Source organism: Apus apus, chromosome 2 (assembly GCF_020740795.1).
Source record: "Apus apus isolate bApuApu2 chromosome 2, bApuApu2.pri.cur, whole genome shotgun sequence".
NCBI lineage: Eukaryota > Metazoa > Chordata > Aves > Apodiformes > Apodidae > Apus > Apus apus.
The window spans coordinates 81832101-81856739 of NC_067283.1; the positions used below are offsets into that span (position 1 = coordinate 81832101).

The 24639-nt window shown below is 39.2% G+C and overlaps 1 protein-coding gene across 9 annotated transcripts in view; it reads left to right on the plus strand.

Moving 5' to 3' along the window:
* Window positions 1-24639, plus strand: part of CTNND2 (catenin delta 2) — a 646650-nt gene that overhangs the window by 373793 nt on the left and 248218 nt on the right. For all 9 annotated transcript variants that reach the window (XR_007888643.1, XM_051610842.1, XM_051610849.1 and 6 more), the window contains one exon: window positions 17697-17891. Coding sequence is in view for 8 of the 9 variants with exons in the window: in XM_051610842.1 (XP_051466802.1) it covers window positions 17697-17891 (195 nt within the window). In the remaining variant the exon portion in view is untranslated. The remainder of the gene's footprint in view (window positions 1-17696; window positions 17892-24639) is intronic.

Here is a 24639-nt window from a genome sequence, read left to right on the forward strand (position 1 = left end):
AGGAGGAGGAGGATGGGACAATAGTTGTCACATTGCACTGATTGATTGTTTGCCTGCTGTGATTAATGTGAAGTTGCATTGGTATCTATGTGTCATCACAGGGATGATACTCAAAATAATCTTGTTTGTTTCTCCAAGAAGAATAAAAATAATTATTTGTATTAATTAGCAGGAATACAAAATATTTATTTATTTATTTATTTTGCATGATACTAGACATTTGTACTGGAGCTGTCTAACTCATGAATGCTACTGGGTCTCAGTATGCTAAACAAATCAAGTGATACCGTTACCAGGGCTAGACGTTTAAAAAAAGACAACCTTCAGATATGATCTTTTTTTTTTTTTTTTTTAATTGTAATTGAAAATGTACGATACAAACGTAGCTAGCCCAAAACTGAATCTGTGCAAGACTTAATTGAATAGATGTCGTTACTTATATTAATTTCCTACAAACTTGATTATGAAACAACTTGAAATTATAAAAATGGCAATTTCTAGACTGCCTTCCTGAATTTAAAATAAGACGTGCAACAGCATGCAATGACTCAGTTTTAACCAAGTAACCTTAGAAACGTCTTCAAAAATGGGTGTTAGTGAAGTTATACTGGAGCTGTTTACCATTGCCAAGCATGTGCATGTAAGGGTATGTGTGTATATGTGTATATAGTCGTTCTTATGAGTGTACATTTGTCATGTTTATTCTTAGTCTAGCTGTTTCATTGCTGTAATCTGCAATTACAGTTTTGGAAGAAGTTTTCTGATCTGTGATGCTCCAAAGCATACTTGACTGTCTGTTCACGCAGCTATCTGAATCCCAAAAGCAGTTTGTAAATACCTTCTTGCAGTTACCACGCCTGGACTGAGCTGCTGAGTGCTGCTGGGAGCCACATTTGCCAACAGGAGCCTGTTTTTCATGGAAGAAGGAGTGTGTAGGAGAGCAGACAGCAAAAACATGGGAAAACCCTTTTAGGAGGCAGGTCATTGCACAGGTGCCCACTCCTTATGGTCCTCTGAAGCATCTTCTGCTGGCCAGAATCAGACAGAGAGTGCTAAAGGAGGAGTGAGTTTGCTTAGGGGCCAAGTGAGAGGGGGCTGTGAAATGGTGCTGTTCAAGTAGTTTGTGCCTCAGGTTATGTGACAGAGGAGCAGGCTGGGTATTGCAGGGCCACTCCTGCCTCTTCATCCAGGCTTAGGAGGAAGACTAAAGATAGGTAAGACAGTGGTTGGTAATGTTATGCATTGCTTTATTACAAAAGCATAAGAAGGAAAATAAATTTTTGGAGACTGCCTCATGCTCAGTCAGCAGTACTGAAAGGGCAGGTTTAAGAAATGAGTGTCGGTGCGAATCACCGTGTAATATTAGGTGGAAAGAATGCAGTTACTCTTCATGTAGTGGTTACATGTTCCACTGCAACAGGAGCTGCAGCATCCCTGAGGCAGACCTGATGCCACTGCTGAAAACTTTAGTGTTCAGCCTCATGTTTGAAAACAGAATCTTCTTTCAGGTCCTTCTGAAATAAAATATAAAGAGATCTGGTCTCTCTGAGGTAGGACTCTTTGTTTGCATATGTGGTCTTAATACTAAAATAACACTGCTTTATAAAACTGTGGCATGAGTTAATACCTCAAAAACACATTATGCTCTTCACTGAGTAAAGAATCCTAAGTTTATCAGGGTCTTAACTAGTTCCTTCTGCCCCTTCATCTGTCTTGTCGTGCTCTTCTGCCCCTTTGGTGGGAATTTTCCTTTGCCCTTTGTGCTTCTGTAGGCTTTTGATTGCATATGACGTGCTGAACCCTTGTTTTCTGTTGAGACTTATGGCAGGACTGCCATTTGATGGTGAGTGTAGACATGTTTTAGCATGTTGATGGGTATATGGGCACAGAGGAGATCAGGTTACGCAGCTGAGTATGGGATAAATAATACAAATTACCACTAGCATGGATTTGGATTTCCTTTCAACTGCAGGAAATTATTGGATCTTCTATATATAACTGGTTCATTACCACCTTTACAAAAAATTATCTGGTTAAGTGTAAACATTTTCCATTAAATCACACTGTGCTATGTTTTTGTGCTGGAATGGTGTTTTATACTTGTGAGCATATATGCATCCTTCCCCTTCTTTCATACCACTGGGGGGGATGATGCAGAAATAGCTCTTTTAGCAGAGTTAATATTCAAATTAGTGTTAGTGCTAACTCACATTAATACTAGCTTTTTTGGGGGATTTAAACTGTGCTCAAGTAAAATTATTTTTTTTTAGGCTACATCAAACCCAAATTCCCACCAGTTCAGACAAGACTTGACCACAGGCGTCACTATTCAACTTTTGAGCAGGGCATTACAGATAAGGAAGGTACCAGCAAAATGTTAATCCAAAGCCAAGGTGAATTAAATTACCTCAAAATTAAAAGTTCTCTATGCCTTAAAATTGCCACCTGAGACACAGGGCTGAGCTAATAAAACAGTCTAGGTATGAAGTGCAGGTATACGTCTTCAGCCAGGTAAGGAAAGAAAATCTTTGGATTGTGAGACTTGGACTGTAAATATGATTGATAATAGCAAGAAGGACACTCAGTTGTTTAACTGTTTTTCAGAAACTGACTTGTTTCTGACAAGTGGTATGTGGGCTGAGTGGGGAACTGGCTGACAGACTATACCCAGAGGGTGATAGTAAATAGTTCCTCCTCAGACTGGCAACCGGTCACAAGTGCGGTCCCCCAGGGCTTGATATTGGGCCCAATGCTGTGTAACATCTTCATAAGTGACCTGGATGTTGAGATCAAGAGCACCCTGATGAAGTTTGCTGACAACACCAAGATGAGTAGAGAGGTTGACACACCAGAAGTGAGAGCTACCCTCCAGGTTGACCTGGACAGTCTGGAAGAGTAAGGTAGCAGGAACCTTATGAAGTTTGTTTAGGTTTTTTTTGTTAGCTAGAAAATTCCTTTATCTGCCAGTCAAAGCCTTTATACATGAGAACCCTGCTCATAGCCGGGAGGCTGGAACCTGGTGATTTTTAAGGTCCCTTCCAACCTTAACCGTTCTGTGCTTCTACAATTGTTAGTGTCCTTTTTTTATGGAACAGACAGTGCGGTTATAGGATTTTTTTTTTCTCCTAGTTTTTGTTTGTTTTGAGAGTCTTTCCTTCCAACAAGAAGACAAAAGATTTTGAGGCATCCAGTAGTATTTCAGATATTAATCAGAGACTTAGAATTTGGTATCTTTCTGATACTAATTTTCTTCTTTCCACATTGTAACATGGAGGTTCTAAGTGCTGATGTTGGTCTTGGAGCTGATAGAAATACACAACTCAATGTTCTCTTTGCTTTGCTTTTCTGCTAGTTCTACTTCCACTTATTCCTTCAGTGATAATTATGTTATTAATTGTTACAACTGACATATTTACAATACTGCTCAATTAAAACTTGGACAAGATATCCAAAATGGACAGTTTACAGCAATAAAGCAAGAGTAAGATGGATGTCTTTGAAGTATCTTCTTATTGCCATGATTTTTGTTCCTGCATCTTTCAAATCTAGCTTACATGAAACTAATATGCTCACAGGAGAGGGATAGTTGATGAGTCAAATATATGGATATATCTTTGAGCTAATGTACTTGAGCTTTGACCTTCTATGTCAGCAAACACTACAAGTGTGTCTAAAGTTGCATTGTGTTCTCATACCGGGCATTACCTTTCCCATTGCCTCTTGTTCTTCATATGGGAAGTTACTTGACTGATCTTCCCAACGGTCTTTCACAGGGATGAAAAATCAAGTAACAGTGCAAAATAACAGGCTCTCAGGCAAAGTAGACTTGTCTGCAGCATTGCTGAAAATAGATTCAAGTGGTATGAAGCTGCTAGTATTTTAATAGAGTGACTGTGGGAAACTGAGTGACAGTGGCTGTTTCTGAGCTTTTAGGTGAATGTAACATATAAAATGTTTCTAGTCAGCACTGCAACCTTTTCTGAGGTTTTTAACCACACAAACTACCATGCAGTTTCTGGCCTCTGGTCTTAAAATTTAGCAGCGTAGCTACAGGGCTAAGATTCAAATGCAAGCCACTGGGATTTCTTAAGCATCAGAGGAGAGAGTAAAAAGTCTGTGCTGAAAATAAGCATAAGAAAAAGTTCAATTTAGCAAAAAGCTAACAGAGAAGAGTCAGTGTCTGTAGCAGAAGGATGGTTAATCTGAGGAGCTGGAATTCTTGTGTCTTTTTTTTTTTTTTTTTGGCTGCTGGAATCCAACAAGACACACGAAGTCAAAGAGCAGTGTTTTGGGAACCTAACTTTGTGGAATTTTGTTTAGAGCAATGGAATTAACATCAGCTAGTGTTGGCACTCCAGTTGTGTCTTGCTTATGTTGGTTTGTATGTTTTTTAGTATGTGAGATTACAGGAGGAGGCTGGGGCCTCGTGATCTATATGTACAAACTTTTGGGCACTGAGGGAATGCTAGGGAGGCGGAGTCTTGTCTCTGTTGCCGCCCCTTTTTTACTCAGGTCTGAACAGTGTCCTTACATATGTGTTGTCCTCTTCAGTTGCCAGGAGCCTGATTCTGGGTCCTTCACAAACCTCTTTGGCCTTGAACTCACTTGTACAGAGCAGAAAGGAGTGCTATTGTATGGGAGAGGGAGTATTGGGCAAGGAGAAGGTCCCCTTTAACTCAAATTTCAGATAGGTGGGCTCTTGTGGCATCAGTGAAAACATTTGCTTGTGCTTTACAATCTAAATAGGAATGACTGTGCTTATCTCGCTTGTGCACTGGGCCAAGAAAGTGCATATGGAAGCTGTAGCTTCTTCATGGTCTGAAATGCTATTGCAAGGCCTTATCTAATAGCCTGGAAATGTTTGTTACCAAGTCTCAATAAATAGTGTCAGAAATCTGTAATCTCTTATGCTCTTCAGGTGTTGAAGTGAAATGAGAACTAGCCCTTCATTTTTATCGTGGTGGAAGACTTCATCCTTTCTAGTTGTTGTGGCACACAAACTCTTTGGAGTAGGCAGAATAGCTGAGATCTTGAAAGTCAGTATGCATCTCATTTAGTCATGAATTCTCATGGAAGTATTCATTTGTTGGGATGTGTAATAACTTTTTTGCTTATTGTGTGCACAGACCAGCTTTAAAGTAGCATGGGTGGCTGTGATCCAAAGTAAAGTGATTGACTGTGGCAGGAAGAAGATGTAAACTGGGGAGGTGAGGAAAACTCCCTTTTTTAAGGCTAAAGCTTGGGTGGGGAGATGCCCATGTTGAGATGTGAAACAAAGTAGCCATCAGTGGTGGCTGCCAGAAACTGCATTGCACCAAGTTTTCTCTCTCAGTTGTAGGAGATAAATGAAGTAATTTTGCTGTAATTGTAAGGTCGTATTTGAAAATAAACCTAGATATGGACCCAAAACAGAATACTTTTTGTTTTTTAATAAAGTGGTATTATCGAGGGCAGAGAGAGATTGTTTGATGATAATGAATTCATAGAACTGTATATTATTGTAAATGGGTAGAAGCAAAAGTCAGAATTTAATATGCTGAAATGAGAAGGACCAAGTTATGACTAATCTTACAATTACAAGGCATGGCATATGAAGCTGCCAGTTGGATGACATAGATTTTTAATAAGTACATCAAGTTGCAGCTTGTAGCCTGTTAAGTGGAGAATAGAAAAGTGCCACATTAGTTTGAGTACAAGTGGTCTTAAGTCTCAGGCAACCCGCACTTTTTTTTAGGAAACTTTTGCATTTTTTTTTCTCTATTTATCTCCTCCATAGGGTATGTCTCTATCTTGCCTTGCAGTCCTTTGCCCTCCCCCTCCAACCCAGGTGTGAACCATTTCTTGTATCAGGTAGCCAGCTGTGCTGCTCTCAGGCAGTAAAACCTTTTGATCAGAGGACTAAAGTTCTCCCTGGGTTTAAAGAGTGTTGCCTGGGAGGAAAGCAAGTATGGAAAAGGAGCTGCAGCACTTTAATGTTGAGGCAGATTTCCTGTGAATGTGAGAGCAAAAGGACTCCTCTCCATGGGGTCTTTTCCCCATCCACACCTTCCCTGAGCATCCTGGTTCAGCAGGGATACAGTTGTGTTTATGTTTGCTCACCAAAAGGTGCCATAAGCTCTTCAAGGACTCTTGTCAAAATCCTGGGAGCATGATCTGCAAAGGAGGGTGAGTTGGACTCTTTCAGATATTTGGCAGGGGGAGCAGGGAGAAAGTGGATGGAGATGACATGTATTAGAGGCTAATATACCCTGAAGAAAGGGAGGAGTGAGTAAAAGACCGACTGCAGGCCAGCTAATCACAGCACTTTTTTGGACATTATAACAAAAACTGTTAGGATAATACAAGACATGAAGGTGGTAAATGGTTAATGGGATAATTTGCAACATGGGTTTACCAAAACCAGACTGTACTGGAATAACCTGCATACTGACCTATTTTTTATTATATCTGATGTCTTACTATTTTTTGTCAGGGCTGAGAGCACACGTTTTCTGTAGTGCCACTTGGGAAATGTTTAGTGAAGCTCAGTAAGATGAATATCCTTGCAAGGGTGTAGTTGGGCGAGGACCTGGGCAAAGTACCGTTGTCAGTTTGTAATGTTTAAAATCCAGTTAATGGAAAGGAAGGACGCTACTAATAAAGTCCCACAAGGAGAGCTTGGCCAATTGAAAAATACTTTGAAATTTTATTACTTTGGCACAAAACCCTGAAATATGCCAGGGAAACTTTTTGATAGTGGAATGTTAGGAGGCATTTTCCTAAGAAAGGAAGATAAATCCTGTGTAGAAAGAGTTTCACAGATCAGAGGGAAAGAAGATAATTGGAGGCAAGCTAATAATGCACTTAATAGCTAGTTACAAATTAGGGAAATGGCTAAAAACAAGAGTAGGAGAAGACCTGTGTGACCTGTTTGACTATGGTACATCAGTCACCTATTTTAGGAAGATAATAGAATGCTTCATGGCCGAATCACATACCAAGGAAAATTGGGAGTGTTATGTACTGTTAGGAATTCATCAGTGGAACTGTGTAGAACTGTGACCCTCTGTGGGTAAGAGAGACTCTTTCCAGCCCTCTTCTGAACTGATCTGCCTGGGTGATCAGGAAATTAGGAAACCTGTTGTACACAGACCCGACTTAGTGTGTTTCTTTCTTAACAGTGGAAAGGCTGCTAGCTTATGTAGCTGCTATTGGTAGATGGAGGTTATGCATCAAGACTGCTGAGTCCTGGCAAGAATAAGTAATTTGATGAAGGATTTGACAGCCTTTTTTCAAAGGCAAGATCAGTTGAGTTCCTGGTAGCTTTTAGGATAGTAGCATGTGACCAAGGAGGGAGGGAGAGCAAAAGGTATCACATAAGTGGCTTGTTTTCACACAGCAGGCTTTATTTTTAGGGCTTTGGCTGACCATCTGTGTTGTTTGGCTTATATGGAGGATCAGGATCCTTGTGGTAACTAAAGCTCTTCATTTTTCCCTCAAAGAATTGAAACAGGGAGCCTTGCCAAAGATAGGGTGATTCTTGAGCCATAATTGCACTTTGCCTGGTCTCTGACCAAACTTCGAGGTTTTGAAGGCTTATTCATTAAAATTTTGCTCTTCTATCAGTCTGTAGTTGGAGTTCTTGTCTAGCTCATGTCATCCTTGTGTTGCAGCTCAAGCTATTTACAGCAAGATTCTGAATCTAATGCTAAAAGTGACTGAAAATTCTTCTCCAAAGTGATCTAATTTGTGTCCTGCCCTGCCTAAGGTCCTGTCTTGTGAGCCTGAGAATTCAAGGATTAACTGTTTGCCAAGAATCTCTCTTTCTCTGAAGTTTATAAAGATTGTGTTGGATTGCATGTCACTTCTTTTCTTAGTCTGCAGAAGGTTTCAGACTGCTTTTGTAAACTCAGGCAATATTTGATGCAAATGACTGCAGCCAGGTTTCACAGGTGAAGCATCTATTTGACATGCAAATACTTCCGATTTGCGTTTATGAATAACCAGGATCTACTTGTGGGACGGTTCAGAATCCTTGAAGTGTTTGCACCTTTGGACTACCATTCATCACATTCGTCTAATTGCAAGCACTGTTAAAGCCCTTCTTGAAGCCGAACCCTTCCAGTAATTCACTACTGTGAACACATCTCTTATGTTTCTTATCTTAGTTCTGCTTTCCTTTTGTTGGTGACCTTCTGTCACCATTTGTCTCTTGCAGCATTTGTTGTGACCATTTCTTTTAGCATTGACTTTCTGCTCAAGTGACAGGAGTCTTTCAGCTTAAGGTCCTTTCCTTGCCACCTTTTCAGGGATAATCTGAATTTGTGAGATTAGTAGCACATCACAAGGTCTGTGGTGCAGGTTTTGTTTCTTTTCTTGTCTCTCTCTCTTTTTTTTTTTTCTTTTTCCTTTAGATAATGGTTACTATTGTGTGATCTTTATATTAGTAAGCATAATGAATCAATAGAGAAAACTTATTTTATGGGATATGATCTCTGTGATAATTACTCTGGCATAAACTTGGCTGAAGTCCTCAAGCCCCTCATGATCTCAGTGTCAAGAGTATTCCTTTTCTTTGTCTCTTCATTCAGCATTTCTTTTGTATCTTTTATTTAGAGCAAGCTTGTTAGAATCCCTTTAGATTATAATGATTTAATAATAAGTTATTATTTTTAGTGGTTTAGCAGACGTCTCAATGTATACATAATGGGAACAACCTAAAACCAGCTTGAGCAAAAAGCCATAATTATAAAAGTTGCTGGTCTAAACTTTTTTGCAGGTGTAACTAAATTCTTTAGTTAGATTGTATTCAAACTGATTATGTATACATTTAATAAAAGCTCAATGTTTTCACTCTCTTGTTTTAAATGCAGTGAATCTCAAATGGATAATGAAGACTTGATGAGTAATACAGTATGCTACAGAATATCCAAAGCAATCTTCCCTTTCTTAAGTGTGGCGTTGAAAGAAAGACAAAGATAATGAACTCCCCTTTTTACCCTGGAATGTCACAGTTATACACAGTTATTATGTCACAGTCTTGGTGAATTCTAGAAGTGGGGGATCACAAGCAAATTGTCATTGAGGAGGAGAAAGCTGCTGGGAGGAGGAGGTGTTTAATATTCTATTCAAGATGACATTACATAAAGAAGAAATTCTGTCTGATGCTTTTCACCATTCTTTCAGTGAAATGCAAGTTTGAGTTGAAAATGTTACAGATAGAATCTCTGGAACTTAATATTGTTCACGTCTAATAATATGCAATCTCTCTATAAAAGGAATTACAAAAGATAAATTGCAAACACTCTTCTGTGAGCAAACCCCAGATGTCATGTCTTGGATTTCAACTACATGTATCAGAGACTGAAACATAGGTTTGTAAAAGAAGTATGCACAATACTCATCATAAATTACTAATGTTTAGAAGATGAACACATGGTCATGATTCAATGGAACTATCTATTATCATTTTCCCTTTTAGCAGGAACACCACTTGTTGGAACTGTGAATACCCAGGAGTGACAGTATGATTAGATAAAAAATTCAGGTTGCCCGGTAAAAGCCAGTTCAGGAATACTGTAGTTGGATGGCCTACAGGCTTTATTAGCCATGAGTTTTGTTACTCCTCCCACAGGGTTACACTGAGGTAGTTTTCCCTTTCGGAACCACTGTTCTTCAAAGCACATTCCTTAATCAACACATTTTCTGTAACAGTCTTGGGACTTTGACTTCTAGCTGGATTTAAGCTCTAGATATTCTTTCTGTTGCCTGTGCAGGGAGGGTCAATGCGGAAAGGCTTTCCCCTTCCCACTGCACTAGGACTGCTGTAAGAACTTGCTCCATTTCAGGTTGACTGAGCTGACATTCAGTCTGGGGGAAGAGTTCTGAGTTGCTAGGTTTTTAAGATGCTGTGCTTTTCCGTGATGTTAAACATGATCAGAAAGCAAAGTTTTCACTGGCAGGCACCAGTGGAATAGTGCCTGATTTGTTTTGTTGGAGGCAGCAATGATTTTTAGCAAATCTCTTGTGCTGCTGGAATTATCTGTAGTCCTATAAAGATCTGTGGGATTTCGGGTGATTAGTTTACATTGCAAATAGGGTGCCCAAGTCTTGCCTTTCTATGTCCTCTGTGTCAGAGAGGAGGGAAGACCCAGCTTTAAGGAAATAAAGTTCTTCATTTTGATATGCAGTCCTTGTCAGAGAAGTGTTAACTGTAGGGTTTTGCAAAATAACCTGTAGAGGGTTTTTTCTGGATATTTACTTTTGGGGTATGTCTCACCAAGTAACAGCAGTGTTTCTCTTTCTTTAGTTGCTGCGTTGAGATTATTGCCACAGCACTTGCTGTAGCGTAGAGCCCACAGTGCCACACAAGCTTTTACAGTTCAAATTTTGAATTAATAAACTCTTCTCTTTTCTAAGATAAAGATGTGTAGCAAAACTTCAGAGATGATCTTTCCTGCTACAAAGACATGATATTATTTGCTGTTGTCGTGAAGCCGTGGGGAACTATCCAAACAGCACATGCACGGCTGCTTGGGATTGTTGCTTAGTAACATCATCCCATTCCTGAGGCACTCGCCTTCCATCAAAGCAGTTAGTGAGCAGGGAAGTTAGCAGCAGTGATTTGTATCACTGGATAGCAGTATCTGTTCCTGTTCATGCAGAGGACTTCTTCCCGTTTTTTGTAACATTGGCAGGGTTGAGGGGAAGGGAAGAGGCACAGCTTAAGGGGGCTGGGGAGAGCACCCAATGTGATGATACTTAAAAAAACCAACAAAATTACAAAATTTTATCTATCATGTTCTGCCTTGCTCAGGGCAAATTGTTGCTATGTGGTAGCAGTTGGGTTTGGAGGAGTTTTTGTTTCTCATTCTTTCTTCGGTGACAGTTCTGTACATCAGAAACAAAATGGGAATTACCCCCCTGAACTTGTCTGTCACATTTAATCTTCTGTTTCTTCTTCTTATCTCTTTGCTCCCGGTCACACTTCTTCCATTAAGATTTTTTTTTTTTAATGTTTTAAGCAGGTGAATGCTTTTCAACAGAAGGAGGACAGTAGCGGGAAAAAATAAAATGCTTGTTAGGAAACACAGATTCATGGCCTTAGGTTTTTTTCTGATTTTCTTAGAATTGTATAATTAAAATAACTCATACAATACTTTGCAGTAAAGTCACACTGTATATCTAAAACATAAGCATAGACAATAGATAAGTTAAGAAAATATTGTAAACTTTCTCTTTTAAATATACTAAGGAGTATAATCAATTTCAGTATTTTTTAAAAAACTGGTTTATCCAGATAACATTTATCCCATTTACTTTTTATAAGACATAGTAAGCTTTAGCAAATGATGGTTAAATTTAATTTTGGATGTGTTTATTCCACTTTAAAAAGTGTAATTTTTTTTTTTTTTCTTTCTTCTCCCCCCCCTTTATTTTTAGCACTGATGTGAAAAGTACTAACTCTAGGTCAGAGGCTGGTGTTGCAGTGTCTCTTAAGCAGCCAAAGCCAATCTGTTTTGAGGAGACTTTCCTAAGGTACTTAATCTGGTTAATGGACAAATTATGTCTGGGAAATTCCACAGTGTGAGCCATACTGCTGAATGTGACAATATCCCAACAGCGAAACTGCTAATAGGTTTGATGGTGCAATGATAGTTTACAAGAAACACTCCAGGCCATGCATGATATTGCACATTAATCTTTTAAGTAGAAAACCTGAGAAAAGCAGTCTTAAGAAACTGACAAGTGAGGCAAGTAACATTCTTTCAGTTCTGAGGGCTTCTGTGCTGTAGCACATACTCGTTTCATGGTGATCACCAGTAGTGTGGTGTGGGGGTGCCAAAGTAGCACATCCATGTTATTTCCAGACATTCGGAGTTTGATATAAGTTGAAAGGCATTGTGTATAGTCAGTCAATTCAGTGGTGGAATTATTTTCTTCTTTAATTTTACAAAGAGTTCCAAGTCGCTGACAGAACAGCGTAGTGAAAATGCAAAAAGAATATAAAGACAAAGAATAGTTTAACTCTGAACTTTTATTGGTTCATCTTTAGTTTCAGTATTTGGGGAAAGAAAAACTTCAGGTCCAAATCTGTGTTTAGACTGTGTGTGTCTAAAATCTTAACAGGTGAGAAACCTGTGTTTAAGAAAAAGATATACCCAATTAAAAGGAACTTAATCCAGACTGTGTTTGGTGAATGCAGATCATTGGTATGCACAAGCTGACATACCCAAGGTGTGCATTAGCTGGTGCTGCCATATGGTCTGTCGTGTCTTACTGGTTAATTTAACCATCTGTCATGTCTTGACAATTTGTATTCACTTTCAGTACTTGGGTACAGCGCTTTTAATCACACAGTGCTGGCATATTCCTATTATCTGAGTTTATAAGCTTTATTTATAATAACATTTGTTGTAGATCATACTGTCCTCTTCCAGTGCTGTGAGAAGATGCATGTATTCAGACAAGCATTTCAGGGATGTTTCTGCATAAATTTCTGGGCGGGGATGGGGGGAACAAGTCAGTATCAAAGCTCTGGCTATCAATGTTTGACTTCTTTCCCCTCCTCCCTCCTGTTCACTTCTAATTCTGCCTTTGAGTTCACATCTGCTTCTTTACTGTGCAAAGTAAACCAGGTTAATGTCTGAAAAATAGGTTTCATTACATATACTTTCAGAGTGAAAATCCTACTGTTCATATGCTCTTTCTCGCACGTTGCTTTTTCAGAATTGCAGTGAAGCTATCAACTGATGTACTGTATCTTTTTTATATATGTGATAGTAGTATTTCAGGGCAAGCATCTGAGAAACTCATGTCAAAAAAGGTTTCTAGCCCTGATGTATCATTTGAATAAACAAATTATTTCAATCTTCTGAAAAACATACAACATACCAAAGCTACAAAACTGGTGAGATTCTCTTAGTTTCTGTCCCTGCAGTCTCTTGTCTTGCTCATGGGCTTATTACAGTTTTATGTGGGGTTAGGTTTCATTGTTTTGTGGTTTAACTTTTAATCTAAGAAGAACTCAGTGCAAATCACATGGGCAAAGTTGTCATCATATTTGAAATTAAAAGTCTGTACAGCCAGTTGTGAATGGTCAATCTTGTTTGTACGAAAATCACATCTCCTGAGTGCAATGTGTGTTCAGAGTCAGAGTTTGATACTTGGACCCTCATGTAGCTAGAGTTACATTGTGTGTTGAAATGTGTGGGTTGTAAACACATTACTGATAAGTGGTAATATAATGGTCATTGAGTTTCATCCTCACCTCGTATCTCATAATGATGTTCCTGTATCACAGATGTAAGAAAACTGCTTAACAGGACTCTTGATTAATTTATTTTGTGATGGAGGTTTCTGAATGAGGGCCGAATGGTTTATCTGGTCAAATCTGGATGTTTTTCTTCATGTTGAGATGATGACTTGTGTATTTATGTTTCTAATGAGCTCTTAAATCCTGAAGAGTGGGATGTATCTTATGCTTTTGCTATTAGAGATGTTTGGAGAGTATAATGAATTTGTAGAGCTTGTTTTTAGGGCTGCAGCAAGGCAGGATGACTTGTAAAACTTTCACAAGGGGCAGAAATAAGCCTTAAAGTCTGAGTAGATTTTATGAAAATGCCTATGTATCCATTCATTTTAATAGTTTTAATGTCTTTAGTTTCTTGAAATGAAAAATGCTGCCAATATAGTGGCTTACTTTATTGACCTACGCTGTCAGATTAGCAGTGTTATTCAAATGTGTCTGCAGTGTTTATTTCCATGACAGCCTGACAAACTCTGAAGAGCAATTGGGGATTATTTTGTGTATTTCTCTCACATTACACACTTTTCTGATTCTAGTATTTTTCTTCACATGGAAAGTGAGACTTGGTCTAAAACCAACCACTTCCCTATAGTGCTGAGGAACATACCTGAATAATTTGGAAACCTGCAGCTAGTAGGGTTTGTTTTAAGTAGGGGTTTTTTTAAGCGTGAGTGGTGGATATTGATCTTTTTGATGCTATAGGTAGGACTGTGCTCTTTCTGGGCTCTTTCTGTTGCCCCTCTTGAGTGTGGCAAGAAGAGCAACAGTTATAGGAACATGGTAGATTCATTAGGGAAAACTTCTGGCTGGTTCTAGGTTATCATCATTGCCCTGACCTGTTTCACCTGGCTCGGGGCTCACAAGATACCCCAGCTGGAGCCTGACTTTCACAAGCTTCACAGCGATACAGAGGGCAATATTGCAATCAGATAATTTCTCAGTCTTTTGTGAAACTAAAGATTTAGCTGTTTAAGGAATTAATAGTGAAGTAGGTTTTCTTAGCACCTAAAAAATGGCTTAGCTCTTCTCTGTTTTTGTTTTTGTTGGATTGTTTTGGTTTTTTTAATCTCTAAGGGAGGAAAAAAACCCAAACCACTCCTTCAGAACTGTGATCATAAGAGTTCTGTGTCTCCTCTGATACTAAATATATAATCTGTAATTAACAGCTTGCAGAACTGTAAAATTAATAATTATTTGCCTTTGAACTTGTACATGGACCTGTCTTTGAATGGACTTTATGCTGTATACTTTCCCAAGGGAAAAATACTGTTGCTGTTAGGGATGTTTTGGCCAAGGAGGGGGATATGAATTTCAGAATATGTCAGAGAGTTGCTTGTGGCCTTGATCCCTATCACTGCTTCAGTTTCAAGCAACCCAGAGCAGCGCAGTGTTATTAGTGAGGTGAAGGGGATAGTGGCTGGCTGAGGTTTGGACAAATGCTATTTGGAGTGAGATGTGTTTATGATGCTGTTAGGTTTAGGGAAGCCACTCCTGAAGGCAGTGAGTCTCCATTAATGTAAGAACGCTAATGGGCCTTGGTAATCCAAGGTTTTATTGCTTCCTGGTAGTACATTGATTGCTGCTGAGCATCCTGATGTTGCTTTTCCAACCTCTATGAGCTTTACACTGCATTAATGCAAGTATTTTCTGAAGCAGATGACTCAGCTCAGCTTGCAGCCTTGGATAGTAAAGGATACAGCTGTTTGCTGCTCACCCCCCTCCAGGAGGTGTGTTATACCTCTCTTTTCCTAGTGGCATAAATTCTTTGTGTTCATGGTGTTTGTTTTGATCCATTATCCAACTATCTTTCCAGTGACTTCCAAGTTAGCAGCAGAATATTGTGGAGGGGTTGAGTATGTAGATGAGGTAGGATGCAATTGTATGAAGTCCATGACACTTCCCCCTTTTTTTTTTTCCTTATATTAAAATCTGCAAGACTTAAGTTGATTTCAGCTGTAATTGTTTGGTTTTTTGAGTTTTGTTTTTTTTTTACGTTATCTGACCTTCACTAGATATAACACCACAGGAGCAACAGAGATAAATGTTGGTATAATCACAGAATAATAGACTGGTTTGGGTTGGAAAGGACCTTAAAGATCATCTAGTTCCAACCACCCTGTCGTGGGTAGGGACACCTCCCACTAGACCAGGTTCCTCCAAGCCCCATCCAACCTGGCTTTGAACGCTTCCAGGGGTGGGGCTTCCACAACTTCTCTCGCAATCTGTCCCAGTGTTTCACTATTCTCATAGTGAAGAATTTCTTCCTAATTTCTAACCTAAATCTACCTTTTTCCAGTTAGCTATCGGGTTAGTCCATTTTAATATTTAAATAAAACATGCAATAATAACCTACTGTTGAGACTTATTATTACATTATTGCATAATTATTATATGTTAGAATTTTAAGAGCGATAGAGAAACCATTTTAATGAAAAACAGAATTTGTAATTCCAATTTTTAAATACCAACTTAATAGAAACATTAAAAATTATGGTGGTGTTCCATCTATATATAAATTTTCTGATTTATTTATTTTTTTTAAGTAGGTTTAAGAACTTTAAAGGGTGTTAGTTTTCTGTGTTTAGATACTGATACCTGGTAATTTTGGAAATACTGTTATATTAAGGTCTGTAGAAAAGTATGAGTTTTGCTTGATACTGAATATGTTTAAGGGCCATGGGTTTAAAATATTCATGTTCTAATGGCCTTAATTTCTGAGATTTGAGAGTGTTTATCTTTTTAAATGAAAATATTTTTATTGCCTGTGGAAATCTTAGGGTTTTTGGCATGCTTAAGAAAGAGTGACAGTTAAAACCCTCAAACCTTTAGGTTACAGCTTTAGTTACATCCACAGTATGCAAATAAAGCTTTCTTTAATATTAGCATAATAACCTAATTAGACTAATATTATCACTTGCAGATCCAGAACTGTTAGTAGAGTATGAAGAAGGTTAAGCCCACCTTACCAGAAGACTAGCATAACTATTTGAGACCACATTAGTGTTTGGGTTATATTGCTACTAAATTAAGTGGAAAAAATCTTTCCATTCACTAGAAGCAGGACTAAAAAGAAATCTGTTGCTCTGAAGAGCATTACTAATTTTTAAATAAATGAAACATAGTACTTATAGAATGGGCTGTAATTCTGTAGCAAACCTGGTTTGTTGATGAAACTCTGAAATGTTGCCCTCAGTTTTTCTTTTTTTTTTTTTCCTCTGAATACAGAGTTAACCAAGTACACAGTGAAATTTGGATATAGTCATAGCAGTCTGTATTTTAGGTCACTCTGAAGGATACTAGGCTTTTGGTGGAGTCATTCAGCTGCTCTGAGAATCAAAGACGGTGGGTTAAAGAGCACTTTGAAAATGAGGACCATGAAGAATTTAATTCTATAATAGTGATATCAACTTCCTGAATAATTGCAGTAGTAGTAGATAAAATATGTCACTGAAGATTCTTGGAAGCTTTTCTAGTAAGGGGAACAACAGAACTACTTTGAGTAGTGTGCTAATGGCAAGTCAGGCTGAAAAATGTTTGAAGAGAAAAATATGCAAATAGGGTACTCCCCAGAAACCATGAACATATGTTGAAGAAATCAGAAGAAAACACCTATATGGCACACACTGATTAGAAAGAAAGAAATGTAATAAATTATTATTTTCATCCAGTCAAATTGTATTAAAGTTTAAATAATTTTATGTATCTTTCTCATTTCTAGCCTCTGTTGCTATCACGTATTGTTTTAAATCAGTCCTTTGCATTTTAAAATTATTTGTTTGTTTATGCAACAAAACTGGTGTCAACACCATGAATGTGGTAGAGATTTTCATCCAGAATGACTACACCTTTTGTCTGAGCAGCACAAGCTGAACTAGTAGAAAACTTTGCCCAAATCCAGGATGGTAATCTTTAGTGAACCAGCAAAAGATCAGCCTATAGCTACATCTATTCAACAGTTTTAGATCTTAAGATATAGGCATAACATGTGAATTTACTTCTTCCCTCTTATCCATTCCTGTTTCTTTTGTGGACTCGTTTGGTCTAGGGCATTCCTGGATCTCATAGCTTGATTTTTTTTTTCTTTTTTTCTTTTTTTTTTTTTTTTTTCCCCTTTTTTGGTCTGTATAAGAAGAGGTATCTATCTCTCCAAAATACTTATTTTCCTTGGAAGAAATGGGGTTTTGGAGTAGATGAAGGCAGGTGGATGATGCAGCTAAAGTGACTAAGCGGAGCTGTTGCTGTCCTTGCGTACTGGTTTTACTTGCATTTTGAAAACATTGATTTATTTGGTTTTTGTTTGGGTTTGTTTTTTTTTAGTTGAAGTGCTGCTTTCAAGTAAACTTTTTGTAAAGTAGACGCTGTATTTGTCACTGTGTTTCTCAAATGTCTCTTATAAATCTATTTGCAGCTGGGTCTCGGGCATCTTACAGCAGCCAGCACAGCCACCTTGGCTCCGAATTAAGGGCACTGCAGTCTCCGGAACATCATATAGATCCTATTTACGAAGACAGAGTTTATCAGAAGCCCCCTATGAGGAGTCTCAGCCAGAGTCAGGGGGACCCTCTGCAACCAGCACACACAGGCACATACCGCACTAGTACAGGTAGGTGGGTGTAACTTGCACGATTGTCTTTTTATGTTATGCCTTACTCTTCAGTACTAATTCTTCTTCTCTTTCTAATGTGCCAAGCAAAAATGTACTATGTGCATGCCAGACAAACAAAATACCTTGTGCAGATGGCAGCCCTTGTCAGTAGAACCCCACAGGCATGCACAAAATGGAGAGAGACTTAATATTCTGCTTATATTGGTTAAGCTAATTTGGGCCGCAGGCCTATGAATAAGCTGAGAGGCAATATTTTTATTAATCTTGTGTATTATCCTTAAGGAAAATCTGTTGTCTCTGAAGAAATTGCTAGGTTTCCTTTGCTTGCAAAGGTACTTCGTGTTGCAAAGGGACTGCACGGTTCCTTCCACATGAAACTGAAGTGTTATTAACTGCTTTTCAAGTGGATTATACATAAATGTTCTTCCTCTCTCCTGCAATGTTACACTTAGGTATAGATACAGAGACATTGAACTATGGCATAGAGAAAAGCTGTTAGCTTCACTGCTAACACCCATGCATAAAAATTATTGCCCATGAAATGCATTGGTGTACAAGTCCTACTTGCAGAATGTCCTCTCAACCAAATGAAATACAGCTGTACTTTGGAACCCACAAATAGACCACAAATCAACAGGGATATTTATGGTGTTTAATGCACAAAATAATTAGAGTATTTAAATGCTACAGCCAAAATAGCCTAAAGCAGATGTAGAAGGAGCTTGCCTTAGGAATTGGAAGTTTTTCTAATATTTTATCTTTGCTGTGTTGACCAAAGAGGGAAGATTATGACCATTTGCAGATCACCTCCATTTTCATCAAGATAAAATTGTGTATTTTTTGGACCAAGATACTTTGCTCTCTTTTAAAATTTTATTTTTCTTATTTTTAGACTATTTCTCCAAGGGCAAAGCTGGCAGGTTTTGCATGTCCAAAAATTTCTGTTACTTTATGCAACTTTTAGGTGTTTGAAATACAGGAGAAAATCCTTAAAAAGAAGGGTTTTTTTCCACAGAATTCTCTAGCTAAATACCAGTAACAGCTTTATACTTGTCAAAGAGCACCATTACACCATTTTCTTATCATGAAATAAACTACTATAGTATATGTTTAGTGTAGAGTTATACATGTACATGAGGAAAGTTACTGTTCTTTACATGAAGGGGACAAGACCTCTAAGTCACTGAGCAGCAGGGACAGTAATAGTGAAGGAAGCAACTATTTATGTTGAACTTAAGCCTTGTGCTCCACATGTGGCTTCCTCGTATTTCCTATATGATGATCTCTTTCCAAGTCATGCCCTGAAGAGGTATTTCTTGGTTTTTTTGCAACGCATCCCTTGCTTCTCTGTGCTGAAATAGCAGGCTGTCTTGTGACTGTAATCTTCACAACACCTTCTTAAGGAAACCTTGACAACATAGATCACAATTATAGTGAATGAAACTGGGACACAGGATGTTAGTGGGTAATACCTGAAAATGGGTTTTCAGAAAGGAAGAGGAAAAGCTGAAAACACACTGATTTTTTGATAGCAGAAATGGGCCTTATGAAGATGAATTTTGTTTTGCTGTTTGGAATATGCATTGCTCCAGGCTTATTCTGAAGAACGAGCCCGTTGGTCCAGCTTTGTGTTGGGCTGATCCTCTCTTGCTTTTCCCCTTGACCTCTATCATCAAGGTCTGGGGAAATAAGAGCAGGGGCATCCATGCCAGGCTAATTATTCTGTTGCTCTGTCAATAGATGTTAGCTGTGAATGCTGTCAGCCTTTCACACAACAAGGCTAAAGATCTGCCAGAACTCAGAGTTTTAGGCTCAGATCAACTCTCAGACTGTTCCTGCCTCTACCACAAAAGCCTATAGGAACATATCCCTTCTGGTGGAGACCATGCCATTTTTCTGAAATAAGCAGAAAAGAGGGGAAGGAGTTCAACTGAATTTTGGCACATAGAATTTTTTACTTCTTCTTTGGTTGGTCTTAAGTGTTGTTTTTTTTTATTGTAGGACTGAATAGCTGTTTGTCTTGATTACTTTGTGCAAGATATGAGGGGTGTGGATTGCTCTGTACTCCCATGAAGAAACGTGCCGAGGGTTCATAGCCTGAATCTTCTATGTGCATGAATTGTTTCAGGGTTGGAGCTAGAGGAGAAGCTTTAAGACTTTAGTGTGCTCCTTTATAGACCAGAGTTGACATTATTTTGTCTATTACAACGGTACTATTAATCATGAAGATGGTGCATGGTTTTCCACATCTGATGGAAATAAAGGGAAGGCAAACTTACTTTAAGGACTTTGTCAAAAGCCTGGATTTTTTTTCTCTGCAGTTAACATTGCCCATTAGAAACAAAAATTATGCTAGTTATACTTGCAAGCCATTTACTTTTATGTTGTGGGTTGTTCTTTTGGATTTGAAAATTTCATTTAATTTGGAAGATTAAGTGACTCACAGAACAGAAACCTTTTTTTTCTTTTCCTTTTGTTTTTATTTTTTTACTGTAGACATCTTATGTTTCTCTTTTGGGAGCTGCTAAATACTTATTACATTCAGGAATATTTACACAACTAAGGATAAAGCCCACTCAGTTTTTTCATCCTCTTGGTGAATCAACATTCAGTGACCAGAATTCAATAAGCTAAAATTTCTCTGGAGGTTAACTAAATTAATTTTGTTTTGTTCACTCACTGTTTTTTTGGTTGATATTTGTTTTTTAACGTCTGTATTTTCCTTTTAATTCACTTGGGAATTAAAGGAATGACAATAGGTCTGCACTAAAGGCTACATATTGCAGAAGGTACAAAATAGTATGAGCTTACTGAACATCTCCAATACAAGCATAACTTTAGATAGGGGCAGGATGAATTCTTTTAAATTATGACAGAGTGTGTTGCTGTCAAGCTGTCTTAAGTTAAAAATAATCTTTCAAACTTGACAGCAGCAGCTGCACAGTTTGTTTTTTTTGGTTGGTACCTTTTACTTCACAATCCCTCTCGATCTTCAGAGGGTAATGCCCTCTCTCATAAAATGTACCAGCTCAAACTTTTGCACTAGAAGTAGCAATAAATATGAAATACTGCTTTGGAAATGGGAATCTGCAAAATACGTGCTTGGAGGAAGTACTCAGACATAGTATAAATAACAAGGTAATTTACTTACTGAAAGCAACTTACAACTTGTTAGTGTTACTTGCTTGGGTTACAAATACAATTTTTGTCCAGACAGGCGTGTTACTTAGTTTCCTTAAAAACCTAATGGCTTTGTGTTACTAATTCAATTTCGAAGTTAATAGTAGTAGAGATAAACTTACTTGATGTTTATGTGAATACTACTGGGATTTGAAGAGGGCTATTACTCAGGAGGTGGGAGAGATTGCCTTTCAGGCAAAGGGGATACGGAACCAGCAACCATTCACTTCCTTGCAGAACTAGAAGTTTGGACTAGGGGTTTAGACCGTAGTTACTGGGATTTAATTCATGTTAAACATGAAACAAGCCCAAGTGGGTAAAATCTCGCTATTTAGCAAGCCTGGAATTTCTGTAGCTGCCTAGAGGAGAAAGCAGCTTTGCAGCTCAGGTTCTGAGCTGTCGATGCCAAGCTGCAGCAGGGGAGTATGACTTCAGCAGCGATGGCTCTATGGGACCAGCTCCCATCGCCCTCTGGAGGCTGGCAGCACTCTGGAAGGTCATAACAGTTAGTTTCATCACAGTCCCTTGGAGAAAGATACAAGCCCTCTTCTGTAAAAAGGATGTGCTTTCTGGATAAAGTGACGAAAAGCTTTGAAAGGGTGCTCTCCCTAGTGGTCTGGGAGGCAGGGGTATTAAGTGGTAGAGCTGAGCTGAATTCTGGCCTCTCCTCAAACTGAGGCTTTATCAGCTGAACTAAGTGCTGCTGGTTAAAAGCAAGGCAGGCTCTGGTAACAGTGAACATTTAGACCACAAAACCTGCAGAGTGTTCATATGTTAAGAACCCTCACTGGTTTTTGGGGCTGAGAGCAAATATTTTTGTCCTTGACATCATGTAAGTGGCAAGGATGAACAGCAATTATGCTGGAGGACTGAACCTGTCCTTCTCAGCTCTGTGAAGGACGTGCACATCTCAGTGGCACCAGATGAACCTTCATAGCCATTAATGAAGTTTAAGGATTGCTTCAGGGTGCACAGCCTGAGGATGGTCTGTGCCTCTGATGGTCACCAGGGGGAAGGCCTCACAGCTTAACTGTAGGAAGTCCAGCAGCTTTGTGTGGTTATGTAGCCACTTGGCATTAGTTTTGAGTTCTGGGTGTGGGGAGCTGAAATGCCTCCTTGACGAAGATGGCACATGCAAGGCACTGTGAGAACTCTCCTCAGGTTCCCAGGGAAGAGAGGCAAAGGGTTAGGAAGAGTCTGTGGTTAATAATAAATAAAATAAAAATGAAATAAAAAGAAGACACTGACATGAAAGATTTACTGAAAGGAGGTCAAACAGTGAAAGGATAAACAGTCAAAAATTGCATTGCCTCTGAAGTGTTGCTTAGTGCAGGACTTGAAGGGTTTGCCAAGCATGCTTTTGCAATGGTTATTTGTCAGGGAGTGTGTGGGGCAAGGGCATTCCTGTAGCACTTCTCATGCTGCCCATAAAGCTGCCCAATGTCTCCATGTGTGCAGGCTGTTTCCAGGCTGCTTTCCAGCTTCTCTGGTGGCCTTGTCTCCTTGAGGCTATGCTTACTTGAGGTTACATACACCAGTGCTTGGGTGGTTCCACCAATGCATTGCCTCTGAAGCTGTCTGTTGCCAAAAGCTGTGCCACAGGTTGCAGCACCTTCTGGGTGCCATGGTGGAGAATTCTTATCAAAGAGAAGAGGCCTGTGAAATTTGTGATGGCAGCTGCCAAGGAAAAGCATGGCTCTGTGGGCTGGGTTTCTGTGTGGAGGGAAAGTCCTGTCAGGAGAGCTGTGGAGAGTCAAGGTTCCCCTTTTCAGAGGGAATTATCTGTTGACCCAGGCCCTGGTTTCTGTTCAAGTGCTTGCCAACAGCAGGGAAAACTGTATTTCATTCTCCTGTGATGCAGCTCAGGAAAAGCTGCTGAAGATAAGAAATAGTGTTGTGTTTCTAGGCAGATGCTGTTTTCCTCTTCTCTGTTTTCCTTCCTGCTCCTGCCTGGTGATTCTTTTGCTGAAGGAAAGGAGTCTGCACCAAGGGATGTCTTACGTCAAGCACTGCTCCTAGTTATTTGTAATGTTGTCTTTCTCCTTTAAAAGTGTGTCTTGCTTTGGTGGGATAGGAGCAACATTTGCTCCCAGAGGAATCTTTTCTTCATGGATTAGATGAGCTTCTGGAGGGATGAGAAGGGGACCCAGGCAGCTGTGCCTGTGTGTACTGCTTTGCCCCTGCTGCACTTGACCCAGGCTTTTGCTGTCCTGGAGGTTAAGCAGTGTCTGAGGGGAAATGTAGAAGGAAAACTAGCATTCCTTCTCTTGTCACTGAGGTGGTGGCTTTTTCACAACATGTCTGAGCTGTATTTCTGTTCTGCCTCCTTGTTCCATCTCATGAGGTGCTTGTGGTGAGGATGAGGTCTCTACTTAGGACCTGAAGGAGAGGCAGGAGGGGTAGAAGCTAAATCCCTCCCTTTTTACTGCCCCAGAGAAGAACAGGCTGTACAAAATTGATTGCACTGTTGGTTTGGTTTGCATTTGCTTTTTTGAAGGGAGGTGAGGTTACTAGTTTTGTTGCTTCTGGTTGCTCACATAGCTCTGACCTCTTCCTTTCCTCGTTTGCACTTCACAAGTGAAGCAGGGCAGTCCCAGCTCTCTGGTGTCTGATTGCCTCCCATGCTCAGTGCTAGGTTCACATGTTGTTTGCCCCCGCTCCCTGGAGGCTCCATCCCTGTAGGAAAGACAGTGATATGCCCAGCCCCTTTGAACTTCCATCTCTGTGACCTGATAGAAAGAAGTCTGGCACTGTGGAATTGCTGCTGGAAATTTGCACCAGCTGCCACCTTCTTGCCTCTGCCCTGCTTCCCTCTGCTGCCAGCATGGTGGGGCAGAAAACTCACCTTGTTCCAGGGGGGTGTGGTGCTCTGCTGCCAGTGGTCTGGGAACCGTAACTGCTGAGTGGGTGCAAGTCAGTTGTGTTTTGGTTTGGGTTGGGTTTTTTTGGGTTTTTTTGCAACTTGTATTTTTAAAGCAAGGACAGAGAAGGGTGTTGCATGGACTGCTTAATGCTGCTTCCAAACACCCAAGTACTTAATTTGCTGCATGTTTTTTATGTGCATCCAGCTTATGTTTTCTTTGATTCTCAACATTTTGTCATATCTCTTAGCTCCTTGATGTCCCTCACAAAAGGAGCAGAAGCTTCAAAGGATGTATGCGTTGAACCAAAAGTACATCATCGTCACAAGCCTGTAAATATTTGTCTTCATATGTAATAAAGTATTGAATATGTTTGATATTTTTCAAAGTCATTATTTCAAGGTGAATATTTTTTCATGTCGTGAAGCAATTTTCCAATATTTGAAAAATTTGCCATGTGAAAGAAGTTAGACATCTAAATCCTATAGAGCAATTTATTATTTCAAGAATATTAAGCCTGCTTTATTGCAGTTGTGTGGCATCACAAACTGATAGTGTTTTTCTGTGTCTGCTTTTACAAATAAATCATAAAAATTGTTAAAGAAAAGTTTTTCACCTTAAAATGTTAACCTTTTAAGGTTTTTCTTTTTTAGTGGTTATGTGAAGGACTTTATAACAGTATCATAGAATATCCAAAGATCATA